Consider the following 23,549-nt stretch of genomic DNA (forward strand, 5'->3'; position numbering starts at 1 on the left):
ATACCTGGGAGTAGTAGCACGTTAAAAAGCTTTAATACACTTTAGACAAATATGTTTTTGTCTAAATGAAGGTGATTTTATGGTTCCTTTTTTCCCCATATATCGCATAGCCAGCAGCAGGGGTGCAGCCAGGAATTCCGATTTCCGATTTTCCTGAATGATCGGTATCGGAATCTGATCAGAGCATCCTTATTTCGGGCACATAAAAAAAGGATTCTGTACAAACTGATGCAAACCGTCACCACCAAACATGGTTATGTTTACAACTAGAAGTGTATGTTTTTGGACTTTATGATGTTGTTGTACATACTGTATCCTGTATGTAGAATTCTGTAACCAAAACTGAAGAAACAGCTGCCATTTTAGGTAATGTTGAGACCTCAAGTACCCAACAAAAACGTGAATGCAGGGTCTCCCACACATTCATTTGTGTATTGATACATTTGATTCACTGTACATTTCGAGAAGAAACAATGCCAAAGGCATCTCGACTCCAACACATACACTTCTTCTGAGGTCCCATTGTCATCTTGGTGTCGTCCTTTATACCCTCTCATGCATCCTGTCATTGCTGAGATTTCTTTCTTCATCTCCATGGAAATTTGCTCACTGACGCCACCTTCTTCCTTAAGCCCTAATCCCTCCCATCTCCCGGTGAGCTACAGTGCTCCGTCTGCATCCCCTCTTGCCCTTACCCTTCCACCGCCTCCCTTTCTGTCAATTCCCTTGTCTACTTTCCGGCTTCAGTTTTTCTATTCTTTTTCTGCTCTGTCGCTTTCAATTCCTCAAGGCCTCCCTGGGCTGAATGGTTAATGGTGCCCCGCTGAGGGGTGGTGAGGAGAAGAAACAAAAAAAAAAAAAAACGTACAAAGCGAGAGAGTGAGACAGGGAGAGAGAGATTTGCATCCTGATAATATAGTCTTCTTATCCTTAAATATTCCACGACGACAACGACGGGCGAAGCTGATCTCGCATAGATCGACTTGCACCTAAAACAAGCTCAAGAAACAATCTGAAACAAAAAGCTGATTTTCCCCCTTTTCTTGTCGGGAACTGATATTTTCCTGAAAGGAAGATTATAAGGGCAGACACTGAGGAACGCAAGAGAGAGGAGAGACGATGTGTCACCGTACTCCTTAACAAACTGCACCGCAGAGCCTGTGCGGTACATTTTTGGTTCAACCGCAGCTCCAGTTAAAACCAGAACGAATCACATCGCTCAGAGCGAGAGTAAGAAGAGAAAGACGGGAGCATCTCCTTTCTTCACCAGCTTGGCAATCTGGCGGAAGGTCTCATCACGTAAACAGAGGCATTAATAATTCAGGCCCTCAGCGGGGTGCCGATTTGATCTACTGAATCCCGAACAAGACCTATTGGGCAGGAACTTTCTTCTTTAGGTATTTGATTACAAGCATATAAAAGAAAGCATGAACAGAATCCAATACATCAGTAAGTAGTGGGGATATCATTTTCAGGTTTTATTTTTGAAGAACAGAAGAAACAATCTATTCTTCTAGTCTGACTACAATCTAAAATTGGCTGTCCTTACCTAAAACGATCCATATACAACAGATTTCACAACGAAAGAAAAGCAATTCAAAATACAGCAGGACACCACTGAGGTCTGCCCAATCGGAATCCGACAAATACGATAAATAAGACCCAAGTCACACGTAAACATATATTATAGCAGGTGAGAACCCTGCATATCTTGCAAATCTTGTGATATTTCAGTGTATTTTGAGAGGCTTCAACTCAGTGAGCATCTGAGGCTGCATTCCTAGGATGAAGACTGCAGACCAAAGACATGGGCGGACCAGCGCTAACCCGACCGCAAAAAGCAGGGATATCACAAATATTTAACAGTTAGAATGGCGTGCAGGCCTTGAAACCACCACTAATTGACTCTGCGGCATCCCTGTGTGCGCGTGTGGGCAAGTGCGTGTGTGCATGCCGAGGAGTGTGAAAAATGCTCTCCAGTATATTCCTGCTTTTCACAGAAGTTACATACCGGTCAAAAGTTTTAGAGCACCCCGACTTTTCCAGTTATTTATTGAAATTCAAGTTGATCAAGTCCAATAAATAACTTGAAATGGTACAAAGGTAAGCAGTGACGTGCCAGAAGTAAAAAAAAAAAAAAAAAAAGAGGCAAGGTTACCCAAAACTGAAAAACAATGTGTATTTCAGAATGATACAAAAAGGCCTGTTTCAGTTGGTGCCACTCATTCCTACAGGTGTTCCAAGCTCTGGAGTACCGGTACTTACTACCTCCTCTGTCTGCGTAAAGACAGTGTTCGGAACACACTGTGGTACCTCGTGAACGTCAGTTGAACAGCATTGTACTGGGGAAAGCCATTTGTTGCAAAATGGCAACAAAAATGGCAAGAAAAAAAAGGGAGTTAACAATGGAAGAGAGACAGACGATCTTAATTAAAAATGCAGGGTTTTCTTCCAGACAAACTGAAGTGTTCTAAAACTTTTGTCCTGTAGTGTACATTCCACACTTACCAGTGAATGGTGAAATTCGGTGAGTAATTGATGCCCAAAAATTGCTATTGTTAAACACACGGCTCGCTCTCCCCCCTCCAAATCTCCATACTTGCTTAATGTTGACATTCTCCTCGGATTTCGGGTCGACATTTGCAATGAAATTGCCAATGTTCATTCGCAACAGAAGCAAACAAGCTAAATTCACAATTCAGGTTTAAGCCTCACACACTTCTTAAAATGCACAGGTACAGGTAATCACCACTAATAATAATGTAAGGTGACTGATGAACAGATGGAATCAGAGTCAAGGTGCAGCCAGTCACAGCAGACAACTATGGTGCGTTCTAGTACCCGCGAACAAAGAGTGAAACCTGAACGCTTGACGGAAAAGTATTATCAGTGAAAAATAAATTTAAACTTGTAAGAATTGCGGGCTTTTTTAACAGTGGTACATTTACACCTGTATTATTACCCATTTATAAATTATTAGCGTGACTGTTTTCTGCTGGAAAAAATTGCCTATTTTTGGAGAAAAAACAAAATTTATCAAAAATCGGCGAATTTGTGGGTGAATGCTTAATCGCAAATGTACGGGGTTCCACTCTATACCGAAATTGTAAAACGGTATGCGCATCTTTGTCCCGGCTGCTCTGGACAATATGACTAATACAATAATAAGTCGATACTAGGGATGAGCGAGTACACGACTATCTTTTTCTGTATGTTTACCCATCTAAATTATCTGTATCCTTATCTGTACCCGGAGTGGGCGGGGCATAAACTGGAGAGAGGCATGTAGGGAGTCTGTCTAGGGAGGGGCAGTTGCTGTGTGTGACTGGCCAATCACAGAGCGTGAAGAGTGAATACATAAGTAGTTACCCTATGGGGATTTTCCTTCATCATGATTATGGATAATGACGAGCTGTACTCGTTTTATGCTCGTACTCGGCAAAAATGCATTATCCATAACGCGTACTCGTCTAAAAGGAGTATCCCTTGTAGATACGCCAGATACTGGACAGCGAGCTGCTTTCAGTAAGCGACTGACCTCCAAAGCTGTAATCCTTACTCTGCATATTGACAGTTTTTTTTTTTTTTGTATTTTACTTAAAATATTGCTTGTACAGATGGAGGTTTTAAGGATGGTGGGTTGACTCTATGTCCATTAATTCCTATATGGACAAAAAAAAATCTGGTCTATCAGCATTCCACAATCTGTATATTTTAGAATACTTGTATAACAAATACTCAAGGGTAAAAAAATATTTTAGAACAACATCAATCTATATAAGATGTCCCATATCTGGAGTCCTGCTGCTTTTTCCAACAGAATTAGGAACTTGGATTCAACCGACCACTTTGCAACAAAAGACTTTTGGCCCTTTCATCATTTGCGCGATGAGAGGTCACTGATTTGGGATGAGAGTGCATGACACGCAATCTTGTGGTTGATGGAGTTCTTCTCCAACTCATCCAACCATGACTTTATGCATCTTGCTTTGTGCACTGGGCCAAGTCATGCTGGAACAAAACCCCCCACAAAAAAGTTGACTGTTCCTACTGTTCCTAATTACCTCCGCCAAGGAGGTTATGTTTTTGCCGGTGTTTGTGTATTTGTCTGTTTGTGTTTGAAATAACTTGAAAAGTTCTGAATGGGAATTGTCAGAAATGGGATATGGAAGAACCGGTTACATTTTGGGGTTGATCCGGATCACCGTCTGGAGGCAGGAATTTTTTAAAGGATTCTTTAACATTGCGAGATAGGACCGTTTTCGGCATATAACGCCACAAAAAATGGTCAAAGCACTTGGATAAAATGAGAGGACAAGTTTCCAGTGGGTTATACAGAATATCAAAGACTGATCCAGTTAATCCAATAATTCCGGATACTATGATCCAGAATATGAAAAAATAGGGGACCTTTGGAATTTTTCGTCGTAGGAAGACAACTAATGAAGCTATAAACATGCAACAAACACCATTACATATAGCCAAGATACTGTGGAATCTGGAGTGTGCCATTACGGAAAATGCCATTTTTGTGAATACCGTACCTACGGAACCAATATTGATATCATTTTGAATCCAATTGCAAATGGTATCTTTTCATGATCAAGGAATTTAAAAATGTAGTTTAAATAAATATAGGATTAATATTTTTGGTGTAAATCGCAATATGGGGGGGGGGCGGAAACTATGGCGCTTGGCGGAGGTCAGTGCTCTCTGTGGGCTTTTCTGGTTTAACATTGACATTTAATGGAAATTAAGGGCTCTGTGCTTACCTCGAACACCTGATTAATATGCATGTCCTGAAACTTTTGTCCATGAAGCGGATACAAAGATTCAGTAACTTGCAAACTACAGTTTTGCAGGAGAAACCCTGCAAGGTGACATTATTTAACTCGTCGCTGACACGACATGAGACTATTGTGTAATGTGATAACGACGTCACAAGAAGAAAGACGGGTAGGCGAGTGTGGGAAGGGAATGTAAAGGTGCCCTTGCCGTGATGGCACGAGTTCAAAGAGATGGCTGGTGCGCCCCATAGCAAAACAGTCACGGCTGGAGTGGAGTGCGAGTACAAGGTGTAAACAGAAATGTTTCTTCTTGGAGTGCGTCTGTTGTAGCCTTGTAAGGGCAGAGGGTGCAGGGAGACTAATATAAATCTGAAGCAGTCAGGCACTGATTCTTGCACTTCAAACGACATGGAGCAAATCAAAGTGTGTCTCTGTGTGGTGTGTGCTGCAGCGACGGCCTCTGAGGCAACAAGCTGTGGATCAGAGCCAAGACTGGGTCACTGGTGGTATTTGTGGCACAACCACAAGGGCATGTAAAACAGGCACATCGTACACACAGTGCAAAATTCGGAGGAGCAATCTGATGAAAGTCATTTGCATTGTACAGCACGCGGGTTCAGCAATAAACACATGCTTTCTGTGCATGTTCTAAGCTGGTTTAGGACTTCTGTTGCCAGCTACAAATACACGACGTCATCATAATCAACTTTATTTATACAGCGCCTTAACGCCTGAGCAAAATCACCGCAACATTTACACCCAAAATAAATGTAAAGCTGTCATTGAACCATTTGAAGTAGAGGCATGGCTTTGAGCTCTTGAGCTGATGTTTTGGCCCCAAACAAGCTACTGACACTGTTTAATAAGAGTTTGAATACACTGAAAAGAAGGGTTTTTTTTAGGTTTGCCTGTATTAAAAAAAAATAAAAAAAACAAATATGTCTATAAAATAAGTAGTTTTGTGGTATAGAGTGGAAAACAATGTATTCAATACAGGTTTTTCTAAAGTTAATATTCGGAGACCCTTGGTCAGTCTTGACTAACTCCATGCGAGCGCAGCTCCACGTTTTCCTGCCAACGTAACTTGCCTTTCAAGACAGTTTTGTCATAATCGTTTGTAAAAATAGAGAAAAAACTCTGATGGACCGTTGATGACATCCAGTCCGTGTTTGACCTTTCTCAGTTACGCTGGTGTTCTTTGCATTCATGACAAATCCCACCCACCATTCTTCACCATTTCATTGGCTATCGTCAATGTGTCAGTCATCATGACCATTGGATGTAACCGGCCTGAGCTACGTGCATTTTTGCACACAGAAGTTAATTGGCTATATAAACTGTTTTCTATCGTGCAGTGCCGAAAAGTTCAATGTTCAGAGTTGTTTCTGTAGCACAGTGTCGATATTGGCAGCACTTTACAAAAAACGTCAGAGCAGACTATCTGCTCGGGAGGCCGAGGTCCTTTGGGGTGCAGGGGGCACTCCTGAAGACCTTTTATGACTCTGTGATGCCATCTTCTACGGCGTGGTCTGCTGGGGGAGCAGCATCACAGCAGCTGACAGGAAGAGGCTGGACAAGCTGATTGGGAAGACCAGCTCTGTCCTGGGATGTCCTCTAGAACAGGTGGGGGAGGTGGGCAAGAGGAGGATGACAGCCAAGCTGTCCTCCATGATGAACAAAGACTCCCACCCCCTCCAACACACACTCGGTGCACTAAGGAGCTCCATTAGTGACAGGATGATACATCCAAAGTGTGTGAAGGAGCGATAACGCAGGTCCTTCCTTCCTGCAGCTGTCAGACTCCAGAATATAAACTGCTCCAAAAATCCTGTACAATAACCATGCAATGAACCTGTGGCTTGCTCAACATGTACACAGCTGTAAATAGTCTATATAACTTCTTCATTTGTATCACCTTGATTTTGCACTTTGTATCTTTTTGTACTCTGCTTTTGCTGCTGTAAGCCTGGAATTTCCCATGGTGGGACTAAAAAAAAAAAAAAAAAAAGGCATCTGTTATGCACTTTTCATAACATTTTCTGACATTTCTCTCTCGTTTAAACACTCAAAAAAGTTCAAACCTTCACTTGAATTTTAATGGTCAACCTACTAGGTTGGACACTAGAAATTACTAAGTGACCCACGCATCTTTCACTCCTCTACGTCCTTGCGCCGTTTCGCTGTACTGTAGTGTTTTTGTATCTTTGTTAAAACATATTGCTCCTGTCGTCGTATTTTCCTCCTCAAATCGAAAACAAGATTCATTTATTCTGTAACGGCGCCCTACAGCTGCAGCTTCTACCTTCCTTCAGCATGTCCAGAAGACGGTTAGCATCTTCGTCTGCCATTTGGGTGCAGAACGTTTCGTCGACATTGTGGGTTTTGTCGGGGGAAAAAAACTTGCAAACAGAGTCACACGGTTAGCTTCTTCTTCTATTGTTTATTGGCGGCTGCCACGCAGCTCACACGGTTAGCCAATTTGCTAGCGATGACCACAGCAGGAGGGAGACTGCAGGAAGGAAATTGATTAACAATGGTCTACAGCCAATCAGGACGCAGAAGACAATGGGCGATGCAGACAGAAGAGAGAGGGATGAGAGACAGAGACAAATCCACCTCAGAACTACAACACTCCACTTCCCACAATGCAATTCTTCTTAAAGGGCCAGGCTCGGTCTGTAACAGCGTTCATATGCTGGAAAAAATAAAATAACACAACAATTGGACCTAAAAAAAAAAAAAATCAGCGAAACAGCAAGTCCGCGAAAGGTGAACCCCGATGGAACAAGGGAACACTACTGTGAGGCTTCAAAGGTGAGTGTTTGTGACTCGTCTAACACTTGCATTCCCACAGCCTGCAGTTGGAACTGTATACTGGAATGCTGTATGGCAGTCAAATCTCAGCAAAATAAGCTGTCCAATGACACTGACAGTTTGTGTCCATAGCTCAAGGTATTCCTGCATCATAAAAGCACCTTCTTGTCGTCAGTCAGCCTTTCTGATTATGGGGAATGTTTGTTAAGGGACAGGGGCCACTAAAAGCACGGATGCTCCAGGTCTTGTGTTCTAAGTGTACTTTACTCCGGCCAAGACCACGGGAGATGGACGCAAATGAGAGGACAGGAATGCGTAAGGTCAGCACCACATTATGTGCTTCATTCTTTCATATAAAAGAGAGTCCAGGGCTTAAATAAATGGCACGGAAGTGCTGTGAGAGCAAAAGGGTTGCAGCATTGTAGATAGGATTAAGATGTTTACATGAGGAGGAAGGGGGCTGGCAAGTGGGTGCGAGGGGGGGAAAAAAGTGGATTTGAGTTTGTGGACAAACAACGAGAAGCAAGTGTGAGTGAAGCCAGATGGATGGGAAGAAGAAAGGATGACAATGAAGAATATAAAAGCTAAGGAAAAGGAAGTGAATAGGATAGAAGAAGGCAGGACTGTGGGGCAACACTTATTTGTCTCCTTATGTGAGAGGAGAGAAGGTCAGCAGTCACACTTCATAGACTTTCTGCCAGGGGCTCCCAACATGTGGTATGTTAATCAAGTAAAGCACAAGCCCTAATTACAGCACCGAGGGCTCATATCACGCACAGTCAGATGGTAAATATGGACACTCGCGGAGTGACTTCATGCAGAGCAGAACACACAGAGGAGGCGTGAATAGTAACCGTGCGCTGGTAATGCACACCATTATGCAAGCATATTACACAGAACAATGGGGGTGTTGACAGAAGGATGCAAACATTGAGGGAATGTACAAGTCTGTCTTTGATTTTATTGCTCTGTACTCATCTTTCCTGCATAAGCCAACGCTCTGTTGCATTCTCTGCAACAATTTAAGCTCAGATAAAGACCCGTTTTTTCCCCATTAAAAATGTGCAAACCGTCTGAAGCAATTCAGTGGTCTTTTTTTCTCTTTTTGTTTTTTTGTACTATGTTCAGTACCACCCACGAGTCACGCAGCAGTTCTTTCAATGCCAAAGCATCTTGTTCTAACCAGGCAAAAATATAAAATAAAGTTATGTTTTATAATGGTGCCGTTACTGTTTCGTAGAATTATGATGGGGATGAGGCATGAACATCACATTGTAAACAATTCACATCACTGCTTTTTGCAGTTTTCCCCACAGCAACATTTTCTTAAAAGAATTTAATAGTCAATTGTTAGCAATATACCGTATATAATACAAAATGTGCTGTGTGTCTGGGCAGCTGGTACAGTAGACAGTTCATTAGGTCCAGAAGTATTGGGAAATTGCAGTGTGTTCATGCCTTTGTACACCGCCAACCGGAAGTGGGAGCAAGTCAGTGTTCCGCAAGTCTCAAGGCTTGAGTCAAGTCTCAAGTGAAGACGTACAAGTCCAAGCCAAAGGCTTGACATTTTCCACCAACCCGAGGTGGGAGCAAGTCAGTATTTTGCCAGTCTCAAGTCTTTAATCTCAAGTCTCAAGTAAAGACGTGCAAGTCGAAGCCAAGACAAGACAGGTGGCATCAAGTCTGAAGTCTGAAGTCAAAGCCTTGACATTTTCGGGTCCTTACAAGTCATAAGCATTGTTTAGTGTCTCCCCGGTAAAATGTTATGGGGTAATAACTACAAAAGCGCAGTCACTAACTGTGCTACAAAAAGGTCACTTAGGATTATTTATAATGCTGCTTACAGAGAACACACAAACTCTTTATTTATAAAATCACAATTATTAAAATTTGCGGATCTAGAAAACTTTCAGATGTTCTATCACAATTGTTGTTGTTGCTGCTGTTGTCCTTGTCTCTTGTCTATCTTTTTTTTTTTTGTTGTCCCCCCCCCGTTTCCTTTTCTCTTCTTCTCTGTCCCCTCCTGCTCCGGTCCGGTCGCTCCAAATTTGCTTTATAACAAGCATCAAAGTCAAATAAATTTTGTATGACAGGGGAAGTGTATATCACACTTCTCCCTGGCAGAGTAAATCTGTTGAGCACTTGACGGCATTTAGATCTACAATTCTATCTGCTTTAAAGGCTGGACAGGACAGGGGGAAAAAAAAAAAAAAAGAAAACTTTCAAACGGCTAAAATGATGCATAAAGCAAACAATAACCTTCTACCCAAAAATGTAAAACAATTCTTATCAACAAGAGAGGAGAAATATGATCTGAGGGGAAAATTTTACCTAAAACACTTCAATGCACGGACAACACTGAAAACTGTCAGCATTTCTGGATGTGGAATCAAGTTGTGGAACGGACTGAGTAAGGAACTCAAACAATGCACAACAATGACCCATTTTAAGAAAAAGTACAAGCAGTTGATGTTCACAAAATACAAAGAAGAAGAGACCTGAACTACTGTGTACATACAATACAATTCGATCAGTTATTATTAAGCCTCTAGCTTCCTAAGTAAGTAAGTAAAAAGTAAGTAAGTAAAAACCTTGGCTATGATTGCACTACATTGTCATGTAGACCTACAAAGTACACTTGGAAGAACAAGAGGTGAATAAATGTATTGCAACTGATGTGAGACTGATGAGGGGTAGGATTAAATAAGCTTTGCTTCTTCCTACTCCTTTTTGGACATGCAAAATTGTGAATTGTACTATGTGATGTGCTACTGTTTGACTCATGCATGTTCAGGATTAAAACCATGAACCATGAACCATGAACCAGTGCGTGATTGCACAAATCTTTGATCATTTTGTCACGTCGCGTCCAAAATCATCAGAATTGTGGCTCGAGTCCCACTCCAGTCCAAGTCGCATGACTCGAGTCCACATCTCTTCCACCAACCATTAAAATTGAGATAATTTACCATGTAGGAAGTACCAATGCATGGTCGCAGATGAGCAGACTGTGTCCTACCACAGTCTGATTGTTTAGAATACCGTATATATGTATTTGATTTCAGGAATATTTGTCTCGTTCTCTCTGAAGAAGCTCCACAACACCGTCAAGTTCGTTTGATTCAAAATATTGGAAGCTGCGTACGTTGGATGCTGTTTGCATATGGATGCAACAAAAATGGATACAGGGCTGCCAATTTTACTTCGGTTTTCGTCTGATCTTTGAATATTTGCAGCAAATGTGATCAATATAGTGGTGAAGAGGGGCCCTCCAAGGAACCGCAGAGTGTAAAGAAGCCTCTGATGCGTGCTCAGCACTGTCAAGCAGTGAACGTCATGGGCAGTAATGGGCCCATTATTTGGCTGGAGCAACGGAACCGCACTGGATAAAAACACAGCAACCGATCAGGATAAATAAGTGGCGGAAAGAGCCAAATCAACAACTGGGGCATCACAGCTCATCAGAGATTCCATCCCTACTCTCCCTTACTCCATCTTCAGGCTCCTTTTCGTATAGTCTGCCCCCCCCCCCCCCCCCGCGCTGCATCACAACCTCCCCTCCACCACCTCCCCCTCTGCCTTTGAAGATGCTTTGTTTTCCGAGTTGGCTCTAATCCTCCAATAGCGTGATCTCATAATGGGGAGAAGATCATGGGCACGTTTGGGGGGCACTGTGCGACGCCTGTGGAGACAGGAACATACAGGCATGTGTGTGTGTGTGTGTGTGTGTGTGTGTGTGTGTGTGTGTGTGTGTGTGTCTGTGTGTACCCAGTGTTGGAAACATGCATATTGATGCCCACCCGAACGGACTGCCCTGGGTGCGTCTTGGATTTGATGGAACACCCTCGCCTTTGTCTGGAATCGCAAGACGATGGAGGGGAGGGGTCAACCTTAGCTCTGTGTGTGTGTGTGTGTGTGTGTGTGTGTGCGCGCGCGTGCGTATGTCATAGTGTGATGGCTGGTACAGTCAACACACACAGACAGCTGAACCAGCAATCTCCGCAGGGGAAAGGGAAAAAAAAAAGAAAGGCTAAATGGGAAACAACAGACAATATAAATATAATAGTACATAGAAATGATGTGCTATAAACTTAATAAACTAGAGGGCGCAGATAAAAGCCATCCTCCTGCTAAGGGGGTACAAACATCAAAAAAAGAAATTAGGGTGCAACGTTCTCAGAATATGAAACATTCCGAAAGTGTACGACGTGTTTTACATTTATAAAATGTAAATGTTTTACATTGACATATTTTTGTTACATTTACATTTGACAGGGCTTTCGCTCGTATACTTGTAGCGCTTTTCTACCTTTGAGGTACTCAGAACGCTTTGATACTGTTAGCACATTTACCTGCTGGTGGCACCGCATCAGGAGTAACTATGGTTTCAGTGTCATGGGAGGGCACAGGATCGAACCAGCAACCTTTAGGTTGGGAGACAACCGTAACATGGAAAACGGCAAACAATATAACATCATAGAAGGTAGGAATGACACGCAAAAAATGTAAAAAAAAAAAAAAAAAAACAACAAAAAACAGAGGTTTGGTATCTTGCCCAAGGACACTTTGACATGGTCGCGGTTGGGCTATGGATTGAATCAGCAACTTTCAGGTCAGGTGATGTAGAATATGGAAAATGGCTGACAATATAACATAATAGAACATAGAAATGACACGCTAAAAATGTAATAAACCAGAGTAAAATGTGCTTCGCATTTACATTTGACAGGACTTTCACCTGTATAGCGCTTGTCTACCGTTGACGTACCCTTTGACACAGCTACCACATTTACCTACTGATGACGCAGGAGCCAGGAGCCACTAGGGGGTCAGTTTCTTGCCCAAGGATACTTTGGTATGGTCAGGGGTGGGCTGGGGATCGCACCAGCAACCCTCAGGTTGGGAGATGTATAATATGGAAAACGACAGACTAGGCTCGTCACGATAATCGATAAAACCGATTCATCGAAAGATAAAAAAATAAAACAGGTCTATAATTATGACACTCTCGATAAATTGACATGTGCATGTATGCGTGTGTGTTTCTCCTGCTCGTCTTTCTGATCCACACAGGCTGGATGACAAGAGGCTTTACTCGGCATCTGTCTGTGTGCATTGGTTCTATAGTGGAATGAACGGAGGGAGTGGTCCCTCCTCTCATTCAGCCTCTTTGCGGAGGCGGGGCTACTAGTGAGTGAATACAGAGGGTTAGCAGTTAGCCTCGTGAGACAGCGTACGCTAACATGAAAGAAGGCACAGAAGCGATGAACAGAAGGAACAAGGTGAGCACATGAATATGGCACATGGTTTCTCAACTATGCTATGTAAGAATAAACAAAACAGTGAAAACTGGTGCGCATTCACAAACAGTGTCACTCGCTACATTGCAAAAGAAATGAAACTATTAAATATGGTTATATGCCATACATTTTAAAACACAAATACAGGCAACTTCTGTGTCACGTTAATGTGGCTCACACAGGTACACTATACTTGAGTACCATCTAGTGGTTCAAATGTGAATTACACCTCTCATGACAATAATTAATTATAAAATGGTCTCAAAAATGTTGACAATAATATTGATGATCAACGACAATTTGTCAGCCAGCAAAATTAGTTATCGTGACGGGCCTACGACAGACAATATAACATAACAGAACATAGAAATCATCTGTGTTGCGCTTTTCTTCCTTCAAGTACTCAAAGCGCGTTGACACTGCTACCACGTTTGCCTACTGATGACGCGGCATCAGGAGCAACTGGGGGTTTGGTATCTTGCCCAAGGATACTTTGACGTGGTCAAGGGAAGACTGAAGATCGAACCAGCAACCTTCATGTTGGGAAACAACCCTGATGTGAAAACCGGCAGACAACATAACATAATAGAAGATGGAAATGATGCGGTAAAAACATAATAAAACAAAGAACGCAGATAAAAGATACCCCTCTGGTAAGGCGGTACAACCATCAAAAAGAAACTTAGGGTGAAACATTCCAAGAAGATGAAACATTCAGAAGTGTTTCACATTTATGAAATGTATTTTTTTACATGTATAATTACATGTTTTGCACATTTACATATTACCCGACTTTCACCTGTACAGTGCTTTTCCAACTTTAGGGTACTCAAAGCGCTTTGACACCGCTACCACATACACCTACTGATGACGCAGCATCAGTATCTTGCCCAAGGATACTTTGACATGACACTGAGGATGGAACCAGCAACCACTCTACCACCTGAGCCATAAATATTTTTATGGGCACGTCGATTACTCGCGGTTTTTCGACATTCGCCCTGTATGCCCTGCAAAAGCCTCCTCGTGATCACCGTGACACACAATTTAATTATCATATTAAAACAAAACTGAAGGCTTACATCCACCTCCCCTCCTCGAATGAATCAGGAGCAGTAGCCAAGGCCCACACGGACAGTATAAAAAATTTTTTTTAAAAGTCTTGGAACTAATTTAATTGGCTCTGATGGAAAGAGAGGCTCAATACTTTTTATAGGTTGGATTAAAGATAGAGGGATGCAAATAGAGGGAAAGGCACAAGGGAGAGGCAGCAGAGAGCAGGAGAAGCGACTGGCATGCTGGGGGAGGAGAACAGTCGTGGGGGCAATGATGGGGAGGAGAAAGATTGAAATGACAGACAAAGAGGGAGCAAGAGAAAACAAAAGAGAGGACAGGGTTAAAATAGTGGGGAGGGGAGGTAATGAGGGAGAAAGGATGAGGGTAGGGGGGTCACAGGAGGAAAATGCACAAACTAAACCAATTCATGGATGTGATATTAGCTTCTCCAGGGGTGGGAAACACGCCCTTGCAACTACATTTGTGTGATCAGTTGCCATCGAGGTTGACTGACATGTAGTCATCATTTGTCAAAGCAGAGGTGGCCTTGACTCATAAAGCACCTTGAGTGCATCGCCCACACACCACCTGGGAAGCACTATCGCATAACAAGACACGGGATTCTTCACAAGAAGCGATAAACGAATAACAAGTGACGTCGGTGTATGTACAGTACAATGTCAGGCTCACACATGCACGCACCAAACTCTGCCTGTGGCATTAAGGCCATCCTGCCACATCTAATAAACTCTCTGGTTGGATTCAGTAGGCCATGACACAGTGTCCACTTTGCTCTGCTTAGGCAGCATCTGCCTTAAGCCCCGATTTTCAACGCGTCTGTTGTGTGTGTAATCTGTGACTTCTTATGGTGCTTTCAATTTGTCTCAATTAAGATTAGGATTGATTTCCGCTTGGTTTGTGCCGCCCTGTTTCATATTCATCTACTCGCACGTAAAGATGCCTTCACTGCAGCAATCAATACTTCATTCAGGTGATGCGGCATGATAGCAAAGTAATGGGGGTGTGAAAGTGACTCTTTATTGGGGTCTCTTACCAGAATCCGGTCTTCTGATTTACCGCTCCTGGCGTCCTGTTTGATGGCTCGCACAAACTTAATGGCCTGCTTGTCCAGCACCTTCCTGATGCTCTCTGGGGGGTGGAGGGAAAGCAGACACAAATGCATCAAAACAGTTCAACTGTTTACATCGGGTAAACAAGTGGTTTGTGATGCAGGTGAAATTTTCGTCTAAAAAGCCATTCAAACCCCGACTACTATTTAAAAAGTGAAACATGAAACAAACTTGCATTTACCAAATTAGACTGAATTAATACATTTCTGGCGTTAAATTACCAAATTGATTTGGTGTCATAAAATAAAATGTTTATATGCACAATTAAATTAAATGTCAAATATTTTTTCATTAAGCAAAGTGTCCTGCACATTGATCTGATTGCATTTTTAATAAATACAATTTAGGAGATGAATTTAACAGTAGCAAAATAGCATTTGTGTCCTATACCTGATTCCTGAAATGACACTTTACCATGAAATTGAATCATTTTAATTCTTGAAAAATGTTATATTTTTTTTACATTTTGGTGTTACTCACGAAGGTTTGAACTTAGACTGTTTAAACAAGAGAGAAATGTGAGAAAATGTTAATGTCTGTCTGAGAAAAGTGTATAAAGTGTAAGGTGGGGGTTACAGCCTTAAGACATATGTAATTGTAAAAAACTTAAGTTGGCTACTTTGCGGATTTCATTTATTGTGGGCTACTTTGGGGACCTATCCCCCGTGATAAACGAGGGAACGCTGTATTCACATGGTCCACAGGAAGTTGTGTCATTCAGATCCTCTGCAGGCCACAGGAAGGCTAAAAGTCACTTCACTAATTTTTGTCGATGAGATTTCAACTACGATGGGGGCAGGTCAAAGCTCACACTACCTAAATTATTTTCTGGATTATTAAAAAAAAAAAATCTGTTGCGGAATTACTGTATTGTGCTTAGTGTCAACACGCTATTAGCTTAAATGCCACGTATTTACTAATTCTATGGTAAAAACTCACTCCTGTTACTTTCAGTCCCGTTACTTAAATGAGTCATTTCGGCTCATGAAACATATACAATAATTAAACAAACTTGCCTGAGATGGGCCAGTATAGAATACGAGTAGTTCAATATGGGTATTACCAGATTTAGAGTTGAAAAACACAGAAATATAAGTTTATTTGGAGAGCGTTACAACAAGAAAATAGAACTGATTTGGTGGCATGGCCCATGTACAGTATAAACGGAATTACTTACTGGGGAAAGCAGTAGTGAGGATAAGTGGCATAGAAAATGATGGATGGATGGATACCGTAGATAGATGGGAAAGTAACCAAATTACTGAAGTCCCACAAGCCCTGGTGGCAGAACGGCATGTTTGTCTGGTTTCTGCAGCTGGACATTAACCATTCATTTTCTATACCGCTGGTCCCCAATTGGGGTCACAGGTGAGCGGCAGCCAATCCCAGCTGACTTTGGGTGAGTGTTGGGGTACACCCTGGACTGGTACCCAATCAATCACAGGGCACAATCACACATATGGGTAATTTGAGTCTCCAATTAATCTAACATGCATGTTTTTGAACTGTGGGAGTAGACCACAGCACAGGCAGAAAACCCACACATGCAAAATTCAAACCAAGAAGTCTCAACAGATTGGTATATGGATATGAAATCTCCATGGACGCTCAATTGAGACACACCTTTGAACCATTTAAACCACTTGATTACCCCTGAAGCTTGTTTCTTTATCTTATCAAAATGTTGGGCAATTCTATGCTTTGTGGTAATGGCTGGTAAAGACCTGGACGGGGATACACAGAGGCCTGACGTCAAAGAGTGTGTGTCAGGCTCTCTCAGATCGAACACCTGTGATCTCTGATGTAACATTTTTTGTTCTTGATGACCAAAATACTGTGGAATACGATCCCAGAAGAGCTGAGAATGTTTACATCGGCGTGGGTAACACTGAGCTATGAAAACAGCTGCAACCCAGCATCAGACCTCCAAGGTCCCCATCGCAACCCCCACCCAACCCATTTGGCCCCTGCAATAAGTGGTGAGTCCATTGGAGGAGGGACTCATGTTACCTCTTTGGACTGTGCCATCGAGCCCCACACCCAGGCCCCGCTGACCCGCGTCTGGACGAGTGAAAACTTGGTCTAGTTTTTTTTTTTTTTTTTAACTCATCAATGGGTTTTTTTGATCCACTTTTTGTCTGGTCCCTCCCCTAGGATCTGTTTGTCATGGGTGGCCCAACTAGGAATATAAATCCCCAACAACTTGGCTCCTCGGATCATTGGGACACGTAAACTCCATCACAATAAGGTGGTAGCGCAAAAGAGGAGGCGATGAATCTAACCGATGTACATGCCGAAGCGTGATTATGGCGTATCGTCACACTCCTAATTGTTATTATTACTTTCTCTGATCCAAGTAACGTCTTCTGTCATGCGTACTGCTTGGTACACGCCGTCACTAACACCCCGTGCATCATGGAGAACAAACTTGCATTGCAACTTACAAGGGACACGTAGACGCTGTTGTTAATTGCAATTTTCCACTGTAGTCTTTGTTTTGGTTGTTAGTATTACCATTTCCTCAAGCGATATTAGATATCCATCTTGATGCAACCTACTCTTAGCCATATCTAACAATGACGTGTAAGAATCTCATTGGTTGACAAACCACAAACCGGGAAAAATCATGGTCTGGAATTGTTTGACATCCCCACCTGAAGCATCATGGGGAGTGTGATTGTGTCTCTTCATAAAGTTTGTAGCTTCGTGGTTGGATTAGAACACCTGTGAACACCTCAGAACAACAGACAGAACATTCTACTCATTTGGGCCGAGCCTGTACTGTACAGGTTGTCATTGTGAAACAGTATCCCAAATAGAACAGCTTCTTTCTCTTCACCTTTTCCAAAAAAAAGCACTCTGTCAGTCTATTTTGGACCCTATCGGAAGGGAACATGCTGAACAAACAGAAAGCAAAAAGGTATTAATAATGACGATAATGTTGTGCAGAGAGGATTTATGTTGCGATAAAATTCTGCAAAAAGGCTTAAAGTTGGAGCTGATGAATGAATGCGGCCTCACTTAACTTTATTGAAATTTGAATTGGTGATTTTCTTGTGGCTCGAAGGCATCTGGCATGAGCCTGACACAACGTTGACATCGCTTCTGACTCCATGCAGCACAATGAATTAGTAAATGACTAAAAGACAGAAAGAAAGCAGATGGGGCCACCATTGAATGAAGTCATTTTGTATACTGCTAGTCCCCAGTTGGGGTCACAGGTGAGCGGCAGCCAATCCCAGCTGACTTTGGGTGAGTGTTGGGGTACACCCTGGACTGGTACCGAATCAATCACAGGGCACAATCACACATATGGGTAATTTAGAGTCTCCAATTAATCTAACATGCATGTTTTTGAGCTGTGGGAGGAGACCACAGCACAGGCAGAAAACCCACGCATGCAAAATTCAAACCAAGAAGTCTCAACAGATTGGTATATGGATATGAAATCTCCATGGACGCTCAATTGAGACTCACCTTTGAACCATTTAAACCACTTAATTACCCCTGAAGCTTGTTTCTTTATCTTATCAAAATATTTTGAGCAATTCTACATCAAAATAACAATTTAGTTACAAATTCCACTTCCTCCTTGCTGTCGAGTGTGTTTTTTTACATGCAAAAGATCCATGCCAAGCTCTTATCAAATGCACTTCTACCACCTTGTGGCCGTTTTTATGGCTTAAAACTGCTCTAAAGAGTAACATCTGTTCGTGTGCAGTTGCGTCATCACGTCTTTTTGCCTCTCGCGCAAAACAACGTAAAAGACACACACACACACATATTTTATTTATATATATATATATATATATATATATATATATATATATATATATATATATATATATATACACACATACACACACACACACACACACACATACACATATATACACACACACAGGTTTTGGTTTTATAAAATCGTATAAATACGTCTTTGGCATTGAATGAGTTCATAATTGCTGTTTGGTTGACTATTGCCTATTAGTAGAGCAAAAATATTGAGAGACAAGTTATATGTAGTATTCTGGTCACGAGGAATCAGTAATGTCTTGAGACATGACATTAGATTACATTAACTTTCACACTCCATTAGGGATGTGACGATTACCGGTTTCAAATTAAAATGAATGTAAAACAGTGATTGATACTTTGATAAACTCATGGACCAGTGACACTGCTCATTTCTTGGAGAAGCAGTCATTAGTTACCTTGTTTATCTCTCTAAAAGCATCAACTCTAATGTAAACAAAAGCTCTTGCTCTGAAAAATGTCACTCGCGTGCCCTTTCGAGCCCTGTAAGTGGCAAGCACTCAGAAGAGGGCATGTATGTGCAGTTTGCAATGTTGGGCTTGGCCAAGGAAAGTATATTGTGTGTGTTGTTCAGTGTGTGTGTGTGTGTGTGTTGTTCAGTGTGTGTGTGTGTGTGTATCTATATTTTTTTTTTTTACATTTTGAGCACGTTCAACAACACCGTGATAATAATGATAACCAGGATCATTTCGGTCACAATAATCGTAATATGAAATTTCATATGGTTACATCCCTACACTGCATGGAGACTGGCTACTGACATGCCATGGCTGTGACGGCCATGGCACAGCTGAAATGGAATGGGGAAAAAAAAAATCCTCTCATTCTGTGTGGAAGTGGTAAGTTTTTGGTTTCTTTGTCACCTTCCCCACTCCGTTTGAAACACTCAAGTTTACAATAAGAAAATTGTTTGTGCTTAGCACTTACTCTTTGTTACCCACTTGGAATGGTAGTAAATAATACTACTACTAATAATAATATATTATATTTTTATAGCACTCAAGATACCCAAAGCGCTTCACAATGAAGTGAATCCATTATTCATTCACTCCTCTGTCACACACTGGTGGTGGTAATCAATTATCCAATTAATCAACAACTATTGTGGTATTCAATTAGTTGGTTTTTTTTATTTAAAAATGTAAATATCCTTTGATTTCAGCCTTTCAAATGTGGATATTTTTTAAATTTCCTTATCATTAAACAGTGATCAACATTTTTTCGGACCAAACCACTAAACTGTTTGTGTTTGGTTCATATCGATTTAGTCTGTATAGGACCAAACCGATTCCTCGATTAAATCGAAACAGCAAGCTTCATATGAATCGTCTAAGAAAATAAATCGGTACTTGCAGCACTGCACCAGTAATTCATTATTCATTTTCCCCATAGTCGATGAAGGAAATGCAGTTTGATGCCCGTTACTAATGTTTGTGGCTGTTTCAAACGATTGCTGCCGTTTTCAAAATCAACATGACAAAAATCGATCCGTTATCATATGACATAGATTAAATCCCTGCAAAACTGGGACAACCGACTGTTTTGTCAACTGTGAAGAGTGCCTTTGGCAGAGAATCAATACCAAGGAGCACTGAGGCTTTTACGGAAGCCCATGAAGGTCCCAAGGGTTGAAGAATTTAGGACACCGTATTTGCATGTAAAAAATTTTGTAAAACTAAGTGCTGATGCTGCAGCTCTTATTTAAATTGGGCGACATGGGGATGGATTAGTGGTGCCATGCAGGGTTGAAGTAGTCACAGAAATTATAAAGACCTTCAACATACACAAGCTATTTTTAGCCTCAGAACAGAGGAAGAAAGAAATAAAGCACGGAGAATTTAAATGGACACGTTCATTTCCACATCCTCCGCAAACGAGCTACCAACAAACACACATAAGCCTTCAAGATGCTCCATCTCCCCCGTCTACATTTCCAGCAGAGGCCACGCTTGCTATAAATGTTCTCAAGGGGCCCGCTAATGGAAAGCCTGCTTTGTCATGATGGATTTCCGTACTCTCTCTGTACTTCAAGGCTGGGATTAAAATCGATTGACCGATGTTAATAATTTGGTTGATTGTGTGGAATTGATTGTTCATTCAGCGTGTCTTGAAGAAACCGAGGCAAAATGGGATGCAGTACTCGGCTGTGACCAGCAGTGGCGCTGTTGAGTCAGCTTCAACTAGCGTGTGGCCCTGAAGAACATGGCAGCTAAAAATGTGATTGATGGTGATTATCACTGGATTCCGCCACCCAAAACTCAAAAAACAGCTTGCAGACATGTTCACGGTGTACCGTGGTGAAGTTAGTTTCACATCGGACGTCGGTTATTCGGCTCTGTAGCTACAGCGGTAGTTTCCCCTCACTGCGCCCGGACTACAGTGTCATTGTGCGGGGAGCTCACATGCAGCGGCAAAGCTACGTGGTGGACAATGGTGGCCGTGGCATATTTTAATATTTGAACTTTAAACTACTAAAATTATGTTATTTTTTCCTCACAATATTAGGACGTTATTCTCGACTTTTTCTTCTTAGATTACAACTTTTTTCAGTTAATATTCCGACGATATTCCTGAAAGATTACTGCCGATTTTTCCATTTGTGCTGTTTTTTTTTGTTGGTAAATTATATGTTTAGAATGGACGCCCCTGCAGATGGTAGAGCATGATCTGTACCCGTAATGATGCTCACCACAGTGGAGCGATGGAGGCAAGTGTGAGCAATGTTGAGGACGTAGTGTATTTTTCCGCCGTGCGCTGTGAGTAGTTCTCCAGCGAGTCTCGTGTTTACGGACCAAAAAAACATTTTTTATTTGATTAGAGTTTACATCTGTTAAACCCCCCAAATTCTGCGCCTCATAAAATTTGATAAATCGTCAAAAGTTGAATATGGTCTGCCTGGGCCACACTCTGTTCAGCAAGCAAACTGCACAAACTTCCCCAGACTTTGCCTGTGGATATTCTCATTGTATTTTCAGGGCATTTAATCGATCGCAATTGAACTGTTCACAGTGTCTTAGAAGTTGTTTTGCAGGAAGACTAGGTGGGACTAGATAGGACAGCTCTAGTCTGAGAGCTCGGTGCAAGATCCAATCTAGATCCTAGACTTTCATTGCCGAATTGAACTCCTGAAATGAAATAACCTTTGCACGATATTCTAATGTATCAAGACAGGGAAACATTGAATTGATATCCCTCTACTTGCGTTCCTGATTGATTTTTTTTCCCTAATTCAAGCGTCAAACATGACGTGTACTCACACATGGAACAAGGAAAGAGGGCAGGCAAGGTGGTGGAGTATGGATCAACTAAACACAGAGGGTTATTGACACTAAGCTTGGTCAGAACCAAATGCTTAAAACCTTTTAACACACTCAATCGCCCCCCTTGTTGAACTCATATGATCTCGCAGGGATGAAGGGCAGGCACTTGGATGGGTCAGTGCCCCCTTCCACTTTAATTCCCTCTCATATCCAAACAGCATTTTTGGCACCGCCGTAGACCTGCTCGCTCATCCAAGCACCCTCCCTATTGGCTGAGGTCTGGCAGGTGTGTTCATGACTTAATGCAGCATGGCCAGACAGAAGGGGCTTGACCAGGATGAGCTGGTTAACAGCGGGATTAAAGTACCGTCAAGATAATTAGCGGTGAGAGACATGCTGTGTGCCCCGAGTGCAAAACGAAATGAAAAGTCTCCACGGATAAGTCGCCAGCTATGATTAAAGCAGTAACCTGACAGCCAGATACATCTTACTGTACATCTTCATGCCCAAGTGGATGAAATCGATAAGATTACAACCTTCGCAGCTTCGGCAGCCATTAACTCCGCTTTTGCCTCGGGGGACATTTACTGCGCTTGCTAGCGGCGATAACTCATTTCAACTAGACAAGATCCGGAGGTTAAACATCCCGCGGAGGACTGGCAAAAGTCGTCTTTTGCGTTTAACTCACCTGTGATTTCCCTGCTGACGCTGGCAAAAGCCGACGCTGTGGTCTCCTTGGAGGCCATGGCGCGCTCCAAAAGCTCCGAAAGGCTCTTCCTCGGCGACTCCCGAAAATGTCCCAAATGTCCTCAAACGTGTTTTCTGCTTTCCTTTCACCGCCCCCCTCTTTTGAGCCACCAGGAGCTGTGAAGAGAAGCGCTGCTGTGGTGCGCACTGGTGGAAACGCTTGCAAGTGAACACTTGTATGAGGGAGAGAAAGAGAGTGGGGGGGGCGGACTGAGGGAGAGCAAGCAATCAGGGTAGATTTATGCATCGCATGCTCCCAAATACCTCATTATATCAGCTAACTTTAACGGCCATTGATTAAAGTGTATTTTTTTATAATATCATTTTAATTAAAAGGCGGGACGTCACACACAATTTAACAGAATGGAGCAAGATGAACGTTAAAGCTCCCAGCTCACAGCAAACCTCCTCAGTCTGGGGGCGGGTGTCGGGCGATACAGCAAATCTTGGTATCAATCCGAGTCCAAGGAAATCCAGAGCCAGTATTGCCGATACTGATAGGGATACCGATACCTTTTACTTGAAACCTTGATTTTGCGATGTTGCCTTTTATTTGCTGATCATGATTACAAGAATAAAATGATAAATGACACTGTAAAAATATCAACAAAATAATATAACTGTTTGAGGGTGGTCTAGTGG

General features: G+C 42.1%; 1 protein-coding gene across 12 annotated transcripts in view; it reads right to left on the bottom strand.

Moving 5' to 3' along the window:
• Positions 1–23,254, bottom strand: part of carmil3 (capping protein regulator and myosin 1 linker 3) — a 109,709-nt gene extending 86,455 nt beyond the window's left edge. For 4 of the 12 annotated variants that reach the window (XM_054755365.1, XM_054755329.1, XM_054755410.1 and 1 more), the window contains exons 1-2: positions 22,849–23,254; positions 15,012–15,106 (exon numbers count right to left, since the gene is read on the bottom strand). In XM_054755365.1, coding sequence (XP_054611340.1) covers positions 15,012–15,106; positions 22,849–22,906 — 153 coding nt within the window. In that variant the 5' untranslated portion in view covers positions 22,907–23,254. The remainder of the gene's footprint in view (positions 1–15,011; positions 15,107–22,848) is intronic. The other 8 variants (XM_054755322.1, XM_054755374.1, XM_054755392.1 and 5 more) reach the window with 5 other exon arrangements.
• Positions 23,255–23,549: the final 295 nt, after the last annotated feature.

This window comes from Dunckerocampus dactyliophorus, chromosome 2 (assembly GCF_027744805.1).
Source record: "Dunckerocampus dactyliophorus isolate RoL2022-P2 chromosome 2, RoL_Ddac_1.1, whole genome shotgun sequence".
Taxonomy (NCBI): Eukaryota; Metazoa; Chordata; class Actinopteri; order Syngnathiformes; family Syngnathidae; genus Dunckerocampus; species Dunckerocampus dactyliophorus.